Source organism: Cottoperca gobio, chromosome 10 (assembly GCF_900634415.1).
Source record: "Cottoperca gobio chromosome 10, fCotGob3.1, whole genome shotgun sequence".
Classification (NCBI taxonomy): Eukaryota; Metazoa; Chordata; class Actinopteri; order Perciformes; family Bovichtidae; genus Cottoperca; species Cottoperca gobio.
The window spans coordinates 14,992,193-15,010,679 of NC_041364.1; the positions used below are offsets into that span (position 1 = coordinate 14,992,193).

The following is an 18,487-nucleotide window of genomic DNA, read 5'->3' on the forward strand; positions in this document are numbered from 1 at the left end:
AACACGCTACATTTGCTCTGCGTCGGAGCTAATAGGACATGGAGCTCTAAAGAAAAGGCTATTTTGTTTTTTTTCTTCTGTGCATGTTCCCTCACAGTTCAGCCTCTCTGAGTGTGCGTGCGTGCATGTGTGTGTGTGTGTGTGTGTGTGTGTGTGTGTGTGTGTGTGTGTGTGTGTGTGTGTGTGTGTGTGTGTGTGTATGTGTGTGTGGACACCCCCAAAGGCAGCCTGTGCACCTTTATTCCAAATGACCTTGTTTACGGACATAACACAACCACCACGGATTCCCAGACAGAATCTCATTTCGAGGGAGCGTCACAGCAGAGGCCGAATGCAGAGAGAGATTTCTGCAAGCAGGTTACAAACCTGCATGCCTTTAATTAAACTGACATATTATTACATGGACATTGTAATGGACTTACAAGTTAAATTAAGATGGAGAAGCTTCCTCCATTTTGGATAGAGAGCCTGTGTTGAGCTGAGGAAACATGGCATGCAGGATTGTCTCTCCCTGCTCAAGCACTGTTGCCAAATTTGAAAATAAAATGTCTGCAGTGGCAACAAAAAGAGCCCCAGCGTGTGCCAAAGCACGCCAAATCAAAGGAGAGGTTTCTTGATTTCAAAGCAAAGGCGCATCCCAACACATACAACATACAACCCCCCCTGCCTGATCAATAGTTTGAGAGAGAGATGGATAACTTTGAAGGCGATGCTAAGCGTGTATTGATAACATTGATAGAAAATAAAGGCTTATTTAAATCCCTCTCTTCCACCACTCAGTAGCTTTCTCCTCCTGGCCATGCGATGTCATCTATTGAGCTGCAGAGTGGAACACTCCTCGCCCAGACAAAAGAGGACGTCAGTCTCCATAGCACAAGGATATATCCTCTCACAAAAGGAGTTACAATATTCACAGAGAGAAGGAGAGCGGGGTGGGAGGGAGGAGGGAGAATCCTAATAATTTCTCCATTTTGAATGAAGTCTGACCTTCATGTCTCTTTCTTTCTTTCCGGCTCTCCCTCTTTTTCTCAATCCCACTCTGTGAATTTTGAGCGACATGCATCAGGAGTCATGCGCCGAATGGTCTTTCCTTCTTTCCTGCATAAAATGAAAGGCTAAGTGGGGGAGATGTGTTTTTTTTTTTACTATTGAGTGTGTATGTGTGTTTCTTTTCTCGCAGCCTGGGCGGTATCTGTGTTATTGGCTGAGCCTTTTCAGGGGCTGGGTAATTAGATCAGACTGCCTCTCCCCGAGAGTCAAACCGAGCTCTAAAGTGACAGTTGGGAGCACTGTTGTAATTTTCTGCTCCTCCTGGTAATTGAACACCAGGATTTGGCAGGATTGGGATGCACTATATCCAGGGAATAAGGAGTGAACAACACCCTCACCCTTCCTCCTCCGCATGCACCCCAAAAATAACACTCGCCCACACCCACCCATGGACACAGATCCTATGGACACAGATCTCCCACACACACACACACACACACACACACACACACACACACACACACACACACACACACACACACACACACACACACACACACACACACCTAATGCCTCCTGAAAACTAAACAACACTCTAATCTATTGGTGTTCCCCTGGTGCGGTATTAGCTAATTTCAGTTAGTTTAGTACAAATTAATGTTCACCTTTGAGGCCAATAATATGTTTACTTTTACCGCTTATTATGCAAAGATTTAGCGAGACAACATCGCATCTTATAGCGTGACATATTTAATAGTGTGAGGTTTAAAAGAAAGCAAACGAGCAATGATGCCTTAGAATTGAACTTTGTTAATGCGTAATTTCAAAAATATAATACCAACAGTTCGTACATTGTTAATAGACATGTTGATTGTTTGGGTGCACAGGGTGTTTGTATTGTGAAGAGTTGGACAGGAATATAAGAGTCATTATTAAGTATTTATTGTATTTTTCAGTACGTATGAAAGTCATGGCTAAATATGCTACAGAGCATCTTTACTCTTTGTTTGAGATTAAAGGTGGATACCAGTGATTAAAAATTCCACTCCCATAAAGATAAGGCTACTAAAGAGACTCATTTAAAGAAGAAAAGTGGTAATCGAAGCAGCGGAGGTCAACACATCATGACTTATAGTCTTTAGTATGGGTCGAGCTCCAAAAACACTGGCTCCTACATTTCCCATGATGCAACTGGAAACAATCTTCTCATTAGACCCTCCGTACTGGATAAAAAACTCCTGGTTTTCAAACTACATTGATTTGGTTACAAGACCAAACTTACCCTGATGACATCACTATGACATCATTAAGGTTGATAAATACATTTAATAAGATTAAAAAAGCGGATCTTTAAAACGGAGCTATTTTAATGCTTCAAATAGAAAGGATGGTGACAACTGTAGCATGAACTGACCTGTGACGGTAGGAGAGTCATTTATTACAATTTCCATTATTTGCTACTTTACACTCCACTACATTTCAGAGGGAAATATTGTACTTTATATAATAATACTATATAATACTAAATGTATTTGACAGCTGTATTTACTATCGTCACAAACAAAACGATGTATTATTATAAATACGGTAGAGTTGATCAATTTAGTGCCACATTAAACAAACGCATTAATAAATGGTTGCTTACATGTTTAGGCAGCAGTAAGAACAATTGAAATATATAATAATATATCTCTCACAAAGGTCTTTCTGAAGCATGATGAGATCTTATCGATAATGTGGGACTTCAAGTTGTATTTTCACATTGTGGTATTGCTATGTTTACTTAACTAAAGGATCTAAATACTTCTTCCACCACTGTTGACCTTTACATGGATGATAAGGACGAAAATGAATTAATAGCCAAACAGATAAGGACACAGTCACGCACCCTGGCAGGACGTGTTTTTACATATAACGTGTTTTCCCGTCGAGGACTCTGAGCCTCCTCTCAGTTAGCCATCCCATGCACATCCACTAAAGCCCTGCTGTTGCAACCAGCCGGCCCGTCTCTACAGGTATGTGTCAGCGTGCTCACAGCGCACAGGCATCTGGCCGGGCTGACTCTGACAGAAGCTTGTGTCTGGACTTGCTAGCATCAAATAAAACCTGGACCAAACCCACGAACCAAATAATGGAGGAGCCGGGAGGCACCGGCACTGACAAGGACAACGTATCTGAGGTAACAACCAACAGCTCTCTGTTGCACGCACACCCTCAAATTCACAACAACCAACTCCTGGCCTCCATTGTTGACTGTTATGCAAAAATACGTGTTTGGCCTTACATAATTAAGTCTGAGCGTTATAAATTAAATTTCTCGACTGTTGAAACTAAATGTAGCGATGAATAAACTGGTGCAGTGCAGATACTTACATTTTGTAAGCAGTCTTTGCGCAAGAAGGGCATCTCAGTCTAGAGAGAGAATGACTGAATGCTGCAAGATCTTGAATTAGCAACAATAATCTCATCTTTTAAACACGGACACTAATCTGCGATCATTTGCACACACACACGCACGCGCACACGCACACACACACACACACACACATATATGAAGAGGAGGCGACAGATCAGAGGAGGCAGCAGCACAGTGATGGATGGGCTGTGCTAGCCTGTGAAGTCAAATAGCAGCATCAGTACAAATACAGATCCAGTGTTTGTATTGAACTGCTACATTTTTGATTATGAGTTATCAATTATGGATGCCAGTCTCCTCAGAGGCATCGCAGTCCAACACCACAAAGAAACGTCTTATAGACGGGTTGAAACCTCCCGCACAATCAGACTCCATTCGACTGTTTGCACCACCCTGCTTTATTATTGATCACGAAACAATCAATTATTGAAATTGATGATCATCAGGGGATGTGAAAGGCTAAAACATGAAGGCCTATACTTCCTCCTATAAACAGCTGTTTAAGAATGATTACGATGTATTATAACTTAGCTCTTATCTTCATAGTTGTGGCCGTAAGTGATGAGATCTAAAAACATGGCGACAATCCAACAAGAAATGATGATCAGACAGTTTAACCAGATTATCTAAACCACCATTTAGAGGGACCCCACAACGTCTCATGTGTCTGTGAGCTGTAACTGAAGCATGATGGTCTCTTCTCATGTCAATAGTTTGAATTTTGTTAGACGTCCCAAAAACGTAACATTCTCCAGTATTTCAGAAGAAAACAACAAAAATGTAATAAAATATCTGAAAATATTACATCGTTATATAGATGTTTCAAACTTTCTGTTTTCCAGTACATTTTGATGCCAAGTTGGGACTGTAACTTTAATTTCACCCGTTTCGAATTAAATGGCAGTTATCAGTGATTATCAGAGTCTTAGATATGGGTTAGAAGGGGTCTACGAGGAGGCTCAGAACCATCTATTCCCATGGTGACTGTGGCCATAGTAATTATCACGGGAGAAAAGGAGGAGGTCCGGTGACATGGATAGGGTCAAACCAACACAGGACTCTCCCCCAGGAGACCGGAGCTTGTGTCCCGTGTAATACAAAAAGTCAACGTTGAGTTATGTTATCTGACATAGCCTACGTAAGCAAAGTGACGTAACATACGATACGTTACGTTTCATATCAAACGTAGGCATAGTTATTTTAAACCAACCCATGATGTTTTTGCTAAATCTAACCACGTAGTTTTGGGACCTCAACCTAACGTAACAGAGTGAAACTTAACGACAACTGATAACAGCCATTTAATGGCCTGATAACATTAGAAAAGGGTGGTTATTTCATCCTCCTGTTAAATCCATTTATTCAATTGTATCTTGTTTTTATCTTCCTTTGAATCCTGTCAGAATCATGTCAGAACTGGCTTATATCCCCCCGGGTTGCAAACCCCAGATCTTAAACCACTTTTGTTTTTGAGTTGAAAACACCAAAAAAGTCTTAAATGTCCCGAAATGCGCAGGAAAACTGTGTGCCCTCACAACTATAATATTGTCTGTACAGTTGACCAGTCACTTAACTGTGACTGTTTACAACATACAGTTTGGGTAATATTTAGCCGTTTAGCTAACCTGGAGAATTGTTTTACTTCCTTTGACTGCTTGTGTTTTTTGTCCCATCTATTCTTATCGATAAGAATGATGGCAAAACCCAAAGAAATAAGACTGAAGTTGTGAAAAGAAATGATCCTTTAACTGTATGTTGTGTCATGCTGAGAGGGAAATTAAATCGCAATAGTTAAATTCAAAGTTTGAGTTCATTAAAAAGGCTCAGTCAGACACAATGCATCTGATACAATCACATTACTTCATCGTGCATTGTGATCAATCCACTAATAGTCATGACACGATATGAAGGGCAGCTGTAAAAGGCTTACCTGAGTCCATAAAGCACCGTGCCATCAGGGTGGAGACGGATCATCCTGTTCTTGACGGTGACGCCGTGAACAAAGGACTTTTTGTCATTGAGAAAGTAGGTGTCGGGGACCCACAGCTGATCTGCCACTCGGTTATCCAGAGTTAGGTTGTAGGCGATCTCAGAGTAGGACAGGCGCTTGTCCCGCCACGCTTGCTGGAAGTACATCGTCAAGGTGTAGTCCTGCGGGACAGAGAGGGGAGTCCATTTAATGAAGCCAGTGCAGCACTTCAAAGACAAACTCGTGAGAATCAATAATGCTGACATTAATTCCACTATGGAGCCAAAAAAACACTTGTTTTTTACAACAAAATGTACTGACAGTCTTTCAGGTGGTACCCCAACGATAGGAATACGTTTTATTTACACTTTCCATGGTGGAATGCAACTAAGTACATTTAGTCAAGTTCTGTACTTAAGTACAATATTGACATACTTGTACTTTATTTGCAGTAGTATAAAAAATGAAGAACAATTTTCCTTTTTTATTGTTATTTTGTAGCATAAAGGGACTACAACTCGCACAATGACAATAAATGAACCTTGAACATTGAGCCTATACTACCCAGTAGTATACTATGTATCTAAAATTGGCTCCACATTGACAACAATATTAAAATGCTCTTACATGTATTAGTTACTCATAAAAAATAATAATATTCTATAATAATATAGCACCGCGAAAGGAGCCATTCCACATTAATGACGTACTTTTACTTTTGATACTTAAAGTACCTTTTGCTGATAATACTTTTGAACTTTCACTTAAGGTACACTTTGAATTCAGGACTTTTACTTGTAACAAAGTATTTTTAAACCATGAGATTTTTACTTTTACTCAAATGGGAAATATGTCAAGCTCCAACCGCATGTCAGCCCTCATCTGAACATGACTCCATAGATGTGTCACGTTGTATGGACTCTGCATAGTGAGAAGGTCAGCCAAAAGGTCGTTGGTGGGTCTGAAAGGTCACGGCCTGTACTCGAGGCCATGGTGGTTGGGGTTGGGGGGTTAATATTCAACTATCCTCAGTTAATTTTAAATCATAACCAGAGGGGAACTTTCTCAGCTGGCTGACCCAAAAAAATATATCTTCTTCCACTCGAAACGAATGACACCACTTTCTGCTTTATAGAGACAATACTCTAATGCAAATGTCCAGTAGATTTCTTAAGGTGGGGCTTCATCCCCGTCTCAATTTTTTGCATGGTTTTGCTTCTAATTCATGCAAAATAAATAGAATAAAACTAATGAGATTAGGGCAAAAACCATTATATATATTATATTATTTTGAAATAAAAATGATAATAATAATGCTATCAATGAAACTCATCTTTAAATTTGTTTTTTGTGCATTTTGTACATTCAAAATACGAGTGTAGGGAGGTGGAGAGAGAGTCTGTTACCATAACTGTACAAAAAGAACAATTACTATAAGGAATAGTGAAAAGACAACCAGATGAACTGATAAACTCCACAAGGTTGACACGATTTTATCATTATGTGTATTATTAACATGAAATCAAATATTTCATTAGGTTTTTTTTTTATATCACGGTTAAACGGGAATATCGCGACACCCCTAACTGAGATTTAGGTTGAGAGTTTTGCAGATAAAATGTATACTGTATAGTTTGTTTTTACACATGCTCAGAGATGTAGCAGTAAACTGTATCTCCACCTCCTCCTCTCTCTCTTTCTCTCTTTTCTCTGCTTCTCACTCTTAAAAAAAGACTTACACCCACACAGCCAGTAAAACACAGCACTGCAGTTGGATCTGCTCTGTTGCAGTGTATTGCAGTGCAATCGATGAGTAAGAAAACAAATTTAAAAATACGGTCCGTGAAACGAGACATTTACTCCTAACGGCCATCATCATTACTTATCGCCGTGTTTCTATGTTTCCAAGCCTTTTCTTCTCTCTCTATTATCACACATTGGTGTGACACCGCGAAGCAATTGCCACTTTTCAATCTTAAACTCTTATCATTCATTGCATGCAGTGTGCGCGACCAAAGCACTGCGTAAAAAGGGCATCTAAAAATACATGAGCTGCTGCCATGTTGATTTTTTCAGGAGTGAAAAGTCAAGCGAGGACGGCCGCATCCTTATCCTGTTTTACAAGAGTTCCCACTGAACCCTCCTCTCACTCGCTCCCTCTCTGTCTCATTATCAGCCTGTCGATCGGATATCTCTATCACCTTTAGGATCGTTAGTTGCTGCCTGCAGACTCGGTATCTCCTGCTATATGGCCCGTCTTGACTACCATCCTCGACATATTGATGGAGGAACACAGAAACACCAGCAGCTAGAATCCTCTGAGAGGAAGAAGTTGCAAGCAGAGGCTAAACCTCTCTGACTGAATTAGAAAACTGAAGCTAATTATATTAAAGGGAGCCCTGTGGTAACAATCTGGGCAACATGAAGCAGAAATCATTTATCAATGTGGTGTAACAGACTTTCAGCAACGCTCTTCCTGTATTATTCTTTTTGCTCCGCACTGTTTTGTGATATAACCGGGTGTAAAACGTAATTTGACATTTTGGTTGACATGGTAACAAGGGTGCAAGAGTTTGTCTGGTGCATTCAGAGCTCTTAATCTATTTATATTAACAGGGTAGAATTTAATAAATACATATATTGGTTTCTTTTTGCCAGTCATAATTACAAAGAGTCCCAGGTTTCACACAATTGTTTTGTCCAACCAACAATTCTAAACACAAAAATATTCCAATCACAAAGACATAAAACAGAGAAACGAAGCAAATCCTGACATGAATGATTAAATGTTAAAATAGTATGATGTAAATGATCTTTTCATTGACAAATGGGTTGATTCACTATTGATTTCTGCAACAGTAAGAGTTGTAGTTATCGATTGTGTCTAAAATATTTTCCTCGTTCATTCACTCAATAGTCAAATCAATATATAGAATAGTATCACAAATCAGCCTCAAGGAGCTTTACAATCTGAACAGCATACGTCACCCTCTAAGTCGGATGATGAAAAAATAAGGAAAGCTCAGAAGGAGCAACAGAGGAGGGATCCCTCTCCCAGGACGAACACACAATAGACATCATGTGTACTGAATGGACCAAAATAGCAAAATTACAGTATGGAAAATAACTCACTACTACCAGTACAATACAATATACTATATATATATATATATATATATATATATATATATATATATATATATATATATATTATTATTATTATTATTTTTAACTAATAGTGGGTGGTAAAATTAGATTTTGGACACTTTTGAGTCATTGTTGTTTGTCTGGTTACTGTGAAGCATTGCATTGTGGGATTATTAGCAGAAAGTCAAACACTACTTCCCGCTTTGGGCCATATGTGCACCTGGTTTTTGGCTTGAATTAAGCCTTTTTTGCAAAAGCAAATAAACCCGGTGCCTTTTTTCTAAGAACACACTAAAGAAGAGAACTTTCATGTCCGACTCATTCTATATGCACACATTTTGCACACAGGAGGATTAGAATTGGAGATGTCATTTGTAAATTTCTCAGAATGGAAAAATCAAAATAAACTTTATAAAAAATGTTTTAAAAAGAATTCAGATGTTCAATTAAAATGGTGGAGAGTATCGTGCACTATATAGTAAATCATGGGGGATTCTGGAGACTGGGCCTCACAGCAGACATTTTGACATGTCATAGTAAGAAAAGCACAGGTGTTACTCGTAACGTTAACGATAGCTCTGTTGTATTCAGGTGTCCCAGTAAGCCATGGCAGTGTGACAGTGAGCCAGCACGCACAATGCCAGGCCCCTGAACTGAAGCATCTAAATGGAATTCAGCAATCATTCATTTTAGTATTTACTCCTGAGCTTTCCCTGCTGTGACATGTCAAAATGTCTGCTGTGAAAAAAGCCCATTGGATACAAAACCTTTCGAAATGTGTCCCTTGTTAAGTTAACTAAGCTTGGAGTCAAGGTGCATGTTTGTATGTGTGTCTGGATGCAGTGTCCCGTTGTGTACGTTTGGGGGGTTTAAGAGTATAGAGATGCACAGAGAACACCTGGGCCTGCACGCTGCCTCCTGGCTGTGCTGTAAAATGGCAGCGTAATTACGGCCTCACAGATGGTGCTTTTTACCTTTGCTCGGACATCACATGCACTCAGAGAGGGACACAAAATACTCATTTTTTCCTCTCTCTCTCTCTTTCTGTCTCTCTCTCACTCTATCTAAAGTCAAAGTAACTACTACTGTACTACTGGGGAGTACATTGTGTTATGTGACGAGCTAAAGGGTTGCACTATTCTGGTGCTGTTGTGTTGTCATGTTGTTTTCATGCAAACAAAGCAAATCCTTTACATCTGCAGGTTAATTCTTTTTCTTTTTTTTCAACTGCAATTGAAGAAATCTGCACATATGATATTTATGTCACAACAATAGGGCTGCAACTAACGATTATTTTCAATTAATCTGCCGATTATTGTTTTGTTTATACGTTCTATTGGTCTATAAAATGTCCCGTCCAGTTTCTCAAAGTCTAAGGCGACTTCTTTAAGTGTCTTGTTTCTTTTTTTGTCCAAAACCCAAAGATTTCAGTTTAATATGATATTACATACATAACAGAGAAAAGCAAGACATCTCCATATTTTAGAGGCTGTAATTACTTTAATGATTAATCGATTACTTTAACAGTTGGCGATTCTTTTTCCGTCAATCGACTTATCGTTGCAGATCTACACAACATTGAGAGTGAAAACGAGGCAACATATACAACATATTAAGTAACAGTAAAAACCTGTCGGTTGAGGAGTCTTTCTTCATTTAGCATTTTTTCTCAAAAATAATTTTTGAGTAATAAACAAGACAATATGTTATGTGTTAAGAGCCTCTTCACTGCACACACGAGAACGAGAGGCAGGTGAGGAGGTTTTCTCAGCATGCAGCGTCCAAACAAAACCTGCAGAGAAGTGAGAGACAGACCGTCCCACGCTGGATTGTCGGTCTCCAAAGCGACCTTCACTCTCCTTGTCACAAGCACTCCTCAAGCAACTCCATTAACTTCACACAGGCGGCCCAGTGAGCATCAGTGAGGGAGACATCTTGTGGACAGCACTAACATAAAAAAAATAAATAAAAAAAAGCACTGACAGCAGTGAATATATAAAGAAGATGAAGATACAAACAAGGCCCGGCTAACTTAAAAAACATCAAGGCTGGTTGCACAGTGACAGAGTCTCACTTCAGATATGTTTCTGGGCTAACAAACCCCCATTAAGAATCTGACAGAGTGACAAGGAGTACATTTGTGTTTCCCTGAGAAATCTGACAGGCTGCAGTTGTTACAAGACCTCCATTACAACTACATCAGCTGTCACAGCCGACATGGGAGGGAGCTGCCAATAGACGAGCTCACACAATACATAGTGTTTGTAGATTTAGATTTGAAGAAACAGCTGACGTTAATGTGCTCACTTTCTCTCTATAATGAAAACATCTTGCCTGTTCGATTTATGTGTGGCAGTCTTTTTGTTGTTGCTTCTGAAAAGATATGTCCACCAATACAGTTATTTTCAATTGAAGTACATTCATTTTTTTGTACCTGATTTAAAACAAGCAGGATGTGCACGCTTTGTATTTTCCCGCCCTCTTTAAGAGCTCAACATATCCAATATCGTTTTTATCAGCTTGATACTTCAAGACTGTCTGTATCTGCAGAGATCTGCCCTCTTCCTTCCTTTATTTTTATATTTATTTTGCTGTGTTGTGTTTAAAAAATGTCTCAATATATTATATTTATACTAACATAACAATATTAATAATAATAATTATGACCTTATTAAAAACTATATATTTCGCATATATAAAATAAAATATTTAATTATTTGGTGAGAACAATGCTTATTACCCATTAACCCTTAGTGTTCTTCATATCGTGTTTTAATTAGGACACAATAAAATAAAAACCAAAGATTGTTTATTCTTCAGTTGTTGTCATTATTTTCTACATATACAGCATTTTGATATGTGTTGAGAAGTTACATTTCATCAAAACGCAGGGGTTAAAAAACACACCATGAACTGCTGGTATGACAATTTTGTATGTGTGCCTCACTCTCTCTCCTCTGCAGCTTTACGGGACCAGACAGACGTCCACCATATTGCTTAACTCTTTCCTCTGCTGTGTCCTGCTGCAGAGGACTCCAGCAGAAGCAGAGAAGTATCTGCTGGTAATAACAACGTCTACTGTGCACAGCTACGAGAAGACGACTCGACGTCTGGGCAATAACAAGCTCGTCTGCAGACATCTTAGCTTCTTGTCTGTTTGCTTCCCATCTACATGCTGGAGGAGACGCCACAGCACATCAACTGGTCAAGCTGAGTTTATTCATTTGTTGTGCTCTCTGTGTCCGGTTAAGTACGGTCTTCAAATTAAATATTAGGGGTCAAGGAGGGAGTATTCTGAATGAGTTGCGGGCCATACACATCCTGAGGGAAGTGACAACATGGACGCCTTTATGACTCTCTTTCCAATGGGTCATTTTTCAGCTACTTAGCTTCAGTGGAGAAAGTGCCTGACAGAATCATTAAGGGAGTCATCAGCACATTAAAGGCTTTTAATGGAGCTGGCTAACTAACTCCCTGTTTTAAGACACACAGCTTTTTTGTTCCCTGTACCAGCCATTATCAAAGAATATTACGACCAATTTAAACTTGGCGTAGCTTCAGTCTTGCTGCGGACTCTGCAAGGGTACATTTTGATAATTAAAGCAAATGACAAGCCAACCACATAAAAATGGGAATAATCTTTCATTATTTTAAATCGGATTGATTCAATTTAATAACATGCATTACAAAAAAATGCATTTCGGAGAGCCACCATTAGATTTACAAATGTATAAAAGGAAATAAATGATGATTTAACAAATGGAACATTGTTTGATGTGCATATTTATAGCACATTTTACTATGATCATTGATAAATTATGTTTTTATGTGTTTCTTTACCAGGATTTACTTTCAGACTAACTGTAATTATGTTTTGTCTTAAGGTTCACGGTCTCTTCTGACCTCGCAGTCTCCGTGGACTAAACATTAAACAGGGAACCCAGCGTGCACGTAAAACAGCTGCAGGATTAAGTGTTGTTCTTGTGCTGTAATTATGCTGCTGACCATATTAATCTGTTACTCTGTGTCCACTCAGCATAACTAATGACATTGTTCTGGACAACTTGCATTCTTGTCTTAAGCCTTTTGGAAAGCTCAGCAGAGCAAAGAGAGCAGGCAGAGTCAAAGATGCACGAGACGAACAAAGAGAAAAAGTCTGTCTTCTATATTTAAATGTTTAAAAATGTGAATATATCTGTATAGAAATGTGCATGGGTCGTAGTTTTGATAGCAGCAACCTCAGAAAAGATATTACAATTCTCTAATATTTCAGATTACAGTTGAAATTCTGATAATCAAGTAACTGTTTAAGTCATCAATCATGAAAAAAGGATTTTCTGGAGCCAGCTTCTCAAATGTGAGAATCTTCTGATTTATAGATGTAAACTGAACATCAGGCGATTTCAACAAAAACAAGCAATGTGAATGTGGCTGCGGTAAAGTGTAATGAGCAATTTACACTACTTTCAGACATGTTATAGAGTAAAAGAAGAATTGAATAAATAATAAGCAATTCAATAATTAAGAATAATCATTGGTTGCAGCCCAATTTGAGATACTATAACCATTAACACCGTGGGAAATGTCCTGTATCATCAGCATTTATTAAAAAGGCAAATTGTAAAAACAACTCAAATCTGGCATCCTCAAACCTTCACCTGCATTATAAATGTTAAAAACCTTGGAAAAGATCCTGAGAAAAAAAGAGGCCTTATTTGCTTTTCCTTGACTTCCGCACATCCACTAAAAAAAAAGAAAAAAAGAAAGAGGCTGCGTTGTCATGGCAACACTGAGTAAAAATAACACAGGCTTATTTTCCACAAGCTGAAAATAAAATGGAACAGGATCAGTTTGGACAAACAAGATCAAAATGGTTGCTAATTCACAGACACAAGAAGCTGCATCCTTCACACGGATGTAGTGTAACGTCGAGGCCCGCGTCGTGTTCCCTCTGGTCATCTGCTCGCCTGTTATCTGACGGCCAGATCCCCTTACTCATGTAAAGAAACCAGCGCTTGTCAGGATAATGATCGTAATAAAGGGAACGCGCACGCCCCACTAATTCCTCCATCCCAGAAGCCACCACAGCTGGTTTGTTTAAATCTTTTAATTCACAGCCAGCTAATTAACATTCAGAGAACAGTATTATAGTACAGGCAGTGCCTCTTAACAACCATCAACCTCAGGTATTTTACATGTAATTAACAAGCGGGATGAAGAAAAGACGAGGAGTGAAAATACTCATTTACCTCCCTCCTTATTCCAGCCTCAGAGTGCAAAGCTGTACTCAACATATGGATGGCATGCTGAAGACGTTATTATGCAGCGCTGATGCATTGCTGAGACAACAGACCCGACTTGTATTTAATCAGCTGCACTGGCTGTGTGCAGAACACTTTTTAATGCACCGTAACCAGGGTTCGGATCCTGGATCTGTGATTTCAGCGAAAACAAACAGCATTATGCAAATGCAATTTCAGCTGCTAAGTGAGGGAGATGAGTGATGGAGCGGGATGCCAGCGCTGAACAGACAGACAGACAGAGATAAGCAGGGGGGTGGAGGGTGAGGGGGGGTCTCGACCATGATATGATATCTGTGCCATATTTTGCACTAACCCCAGTGAATCAGCACAGCCCACCCAGCTAGGATGTGTGGTCACACCTCGGACTCGGAGGACACTTCCCTCTCAAAATAGCACATTTGTAATGTCATGCAGGCGAGGCTGCTACCACGGCGCTGACTGACCTGCACATTTTTATTGCCCGACAACACGGCTGACCTTTGAGCCGCAATGGGCCATCGTTGTGGATCATAAGAGAATGCACCAACAAAGTGACTCCACTATGGCACGTACACATGTGAACCAACCTCTTACATGTGCCCAGAGTAGCAACAAAACTACAAATCCCATCACACACTCAAACACCACCTCGACAAGCATCCTGCCCTTGATGTCGGCACAGAGGATGCCACAATGGCTTCAATCAGCCCCAACTAAAATGCAGAGTTCATTCTCCACCAGAGGCATTTTTATCTTTAATTAGAGGAGCGAGCAGCTGTCTACAACCCAAACCTGCTCACCGCCATGATGGCAGGCCTGCTCACAAACACTGATCTCAAACACGATCACATTCTATTTCTGAAAGCAAATGACTCCATCTTCCTTCAGATTCATATATTGTGGATGTAACTGCTGTGATCATACACAAAGGTTTTGCTACATATGAAACTGATTCAGCACTTCATTCTTCCTTTTAATTCTCAAGTCATTTTTAAAGAAAAGGCTTTTCAAGTGTAATTTGTTTCATGACAGTAAACTGAAAATCAAGGATTTTGGACTGTTCCTTTGTATAGGACACTTCACAATGGACTCTAGGAACTTATAATTGATCTTTCTCACTTTTCACTGACATTTGTTAGACGAAACAATTGATCAAGTAAATAATAAGTTTAGATAACTTGCAGCCTTAGATTGTAGACGTGTCCCGATCACTGGACGGATACACAAATGATTTGTATTTGTATTTTAACATCTCAAGATCGGGCATAGCCTTGATGGAGGTCTGCGCTCTCCGAGTGTCTTTCTAGTTACACATTATTATAGACATCAGAACATTTTCTAAGACACCAAATATTTCAGGCTGAAATTTGAGGAAAGTCTATATAAAATGATACACAAAATATCTAGAAAATTAATTTGATGATTGTTGTATATAATATAATAAGGAACAAACTGCTAAAAAACAAAACAATATGTGACAGAATCATCTATTCCAGTGTGGAATAAGATGTTTTTTCAGTTAATAAGAAAAAAGGGAAGGTGTATGTTGAGGGGTTAATGAAGCACTAGCTGCAGCTCTCCTGTGGTAACACAGGGTCTGCTAGAACTTTTCCTCTGCCTCCACCGGGATGTAGATATCATTAACGGCGATGGTGAAGCTGATCATAATAACCTTCACCTCTCTCCCACCCTATTCTTCACTGCCTTCCTCGGCTTCATCCTCGCCTCTCCATGTTGTTTTCCCTCACAGCACTTTAATCTTAAAAGTGGCTGCCCCTGATGAGGAAGATCAAAGCAGCCCAGCGCCAAGCGCAGGTCACCACCTCCATCCTCGTGATCACGGTGCACGGTGATATTATTGATTTCTCTGAGATCAATCCCGTCAGCTGCAGTTATCCTCTATTGTACCAAAGAGAGCTGGACAACAAGAGAGGAGGAGGAGAATCCAACCAGTTATGTAAGGACTTTTCACAGGGTGACAAAAACGTGTTGAACACAAGTCTGTCGAGGTCTTGGATGTTTTTTTAATTGAACTTTTCATCTATATTTGTCTGTGCATATCCGGTACTGAGAGCTTTTCTGAGAAATGAGCGAGATGAACGCTCTCTCATAGCCACGGGGAGTTGCATGACGTCAGCCGCCATTCACTGTTTGTGCACAGTTTTGTGTTTTGTTACACACTCACACGGATGTATGAAGCAGTGTTTTTTTCCAGATGAATGCTCGCATAGATGCCTAGTTCTTAAGTAAGATAACCCTTTGGAGCAAGGCAGAGGTGGATTACATGGCTGCTGAGCCCAGAGTCACAGCCAGGGATCCAGTCAAAGTGGTGGGAGGCGAAGGATGTAGGAGGGAGAGGGAGAAAGAGAGAGGCCAAAGCGAGTGAGGGGTTTCTATTTCAAATCTCCCCGGACCCCCAAGGCACTTCCGTTCTGGTTGCATCCTCCACCAAAATAAATCATTTCCATCAAAGGAAAAGCTCTGACCATTTTCAGAGCTTTCCCTCATACAAACTCACACACGCTGCTGTATGTTCTGCTTAAAAACTCATTCAGTGCAGTTTAAAATTACCACACACATTGGGACAGGCTGCCAAATCAAACTTTAAAAATGGCTCAATTAATAATAGAAAACACATCTCCTTCCACTCCTACTGACAAACTTGTTTTTCATGCTCTTATATAACATCTCTATTATGTTGCTCCATGGAGAGGCTGCTTTGTAAATGATCTTTTCTCACACTCTGAATTCTCTGCAAATACTGCCCTTAATATTTTTCTCAATGCATCAAAAATCCCATGAGCGAAACCAGTTATTCTACTCTAGAAATAGAGTATAGTTAATGCAGCAGGGCTACACTGAAGTAGTTAAAATTGCCTTCAGTTTCCTGTGGGCTGCGGTCTGTCTGTCGGTCTGTCACACGGATCAATAGGTGGTGCTCTTGCATGGGCTGCTGAACTTTTCCCCCTGTCGCACACAACGTTCATCTTTGTGCACCAAAGCTCAAGCCGTTTTCTTTTTTGGTTACAATGCTGTGTTACCAGACATTTATTATTAACAAATTGCATACGTCATCTGACAAGTAAGGGGGAAGATCATTTACGTAGATGGTGATGATGTGATTGGTCGCCCTAATTAAAAACCCTAAAAAACACCAAATGATGCCAGTTTGGAGAAGTAAATGGTGTTTTTATTCATTTAGTAGGTAACTGCATGGAGAGGAAAGAGGGAAGGGGGGTGGGGGGGAACGTGTCAACAAAATTACACCACCGAGGCTTGACAACGTGAAGCAGTCAGGAGCACACACACACACACACATGCACGCACGCGCACGCATACATACATACATACATACATACATACATACATGCATGCATACATGCATACATGCAGCCCTTCGCGCGCGCAGCCGGCGCTGTGCGTCCGAGTGCGCCAGTGAGTGTGTGTTTTGAATTCAAATGCAGCAACACACCAGAGCTGCAAATGCGGAGACTGAGAGAGGAGGATGGCGATGATGTGTTTAGGAGCGGAAGCCTCCACAATTATTTGTACCCGAGGAAAAAAATGTATTCACAAGCTGCCTCAGTCTGCCTCACATTATCCCGGCTTCGCAATCACACACGCTGACCCGTGATAAGCAGCCCACTTAAGGGGTATTCCAGCCGTGCCAGGCACAATTGGCAACATTGAGCGGGGTAATAATCATGAAGATGCACCTACCATATTGACTTCAGAGACCATGTCTATGCTGGCTATGTCTATATTCATCCCCACGGCGACCGGCGCACCTGTGAAGGAAAAGAAGGCATTAATACAAGATAAATTAATAATTCTCTCATCATGTAAATTTAACAAATTCGTGACGCTGGCTCAGGTTCCTCTATGCTCCCCTCCACCTACAGGAGACTTGTGCATCATCAGCCTGAGCGAAAAAACCCTCATGTTTAACACGCAGGTGAAATGCGGTTAAATTTAATATTTTTTGTGGGATTATCAAACATTGATGAGCGGGATCGATCACGTTAAAAAAAAGCCTGTTTTATCTCCCCCATCAAATGAAATATGCACATCATTTCTCATAGCCTAATTGGATAGGCCTATCTGGCCGTGAAGGGATGATTACGTAAATTAAAGCAGATTTTGCGATTCATTAAACATGTATTGCACGTCAGGAGGGCGTGAAAACATGACATTCCGTTTTCAATTTTGCTCGTTACCTCCGAAATCTGGCCTCAACCGAATGTCGTATCCTTTCATCAGTCTGTCCACTGTTTCTTTTACCAGAGGCATATTGCTCGGATCTTTGAGATCCTTGGCGCTGTGGGAGAAAAAGGTGGTGTAATGCAAAACAGCTTATTAATATCACACGCCAGGCACGCTTTAACAGAGGCTACATGAAATGCCAGACAGATGATCGCAATAATAGGAAACGAGATTACCTTTGAGCCCAGACGAAAGTCACTAGTAAAGAAAAAGTCAAAATCCCAAAGTGGTTTTTCCTGATCCTCCCCATCGCAACAGTTTTTGAGGCGGTTTCGGGATGCGAGTGAGGAGAGCGCACATCCAACTTACTCCAGACAGTGCAGAGGAGCCAATGAGAGGCGCATGCGTGCAGCCAGCCCAAGATCAAAGAGTGGAGACTGATGATGGTGGATGAGCAGTTTCCATTGCAGAGAAAAATAT

At 40.3% G+C, this 18,487-nt stretch overlaps 1 protein-coding gene across 2 annotated transcripts in view; it reads right to left on the minus strand.

Annotated features, from left to right (window-relative positions):
* The window catches only part of gabrb2a (gamma-aminobutyric acid type A receptor subunit beta2a), a 32,181-nt gene extending 13,791 nt beyond the window's left edge, over positions 1–18,390 (minus strand). For both annotated transcript variants that reach the window (XM_029442002.1, XM_029442003.1), the window contains exons 1-4: positions 18,244–18,390; positions 18,022–18,122; positions 17,525–17,592; positions 5,337–5,557 (exon numbers count right to left, since the gene is read on the minus strand). In XM_029442002.1, the coding sequence (XP_029297862.1) occupies positions 5,337–5,557; positions 17,525–17,592; positions 18,022–18,122; positions 18,244–18,317 (464 nt within the window). In that variant the 5' untranslated portion in view covers positions 18,318–18,390. The remainder of the gene's footprint in view (positions 1–5,336; positions 5,558–17,524; positions 17,593–18,021; positions 18,123–18,243) is intronic.
* Between the last annotated feature and the right edge of the window lie 97 nt (positions 18,391–18,487).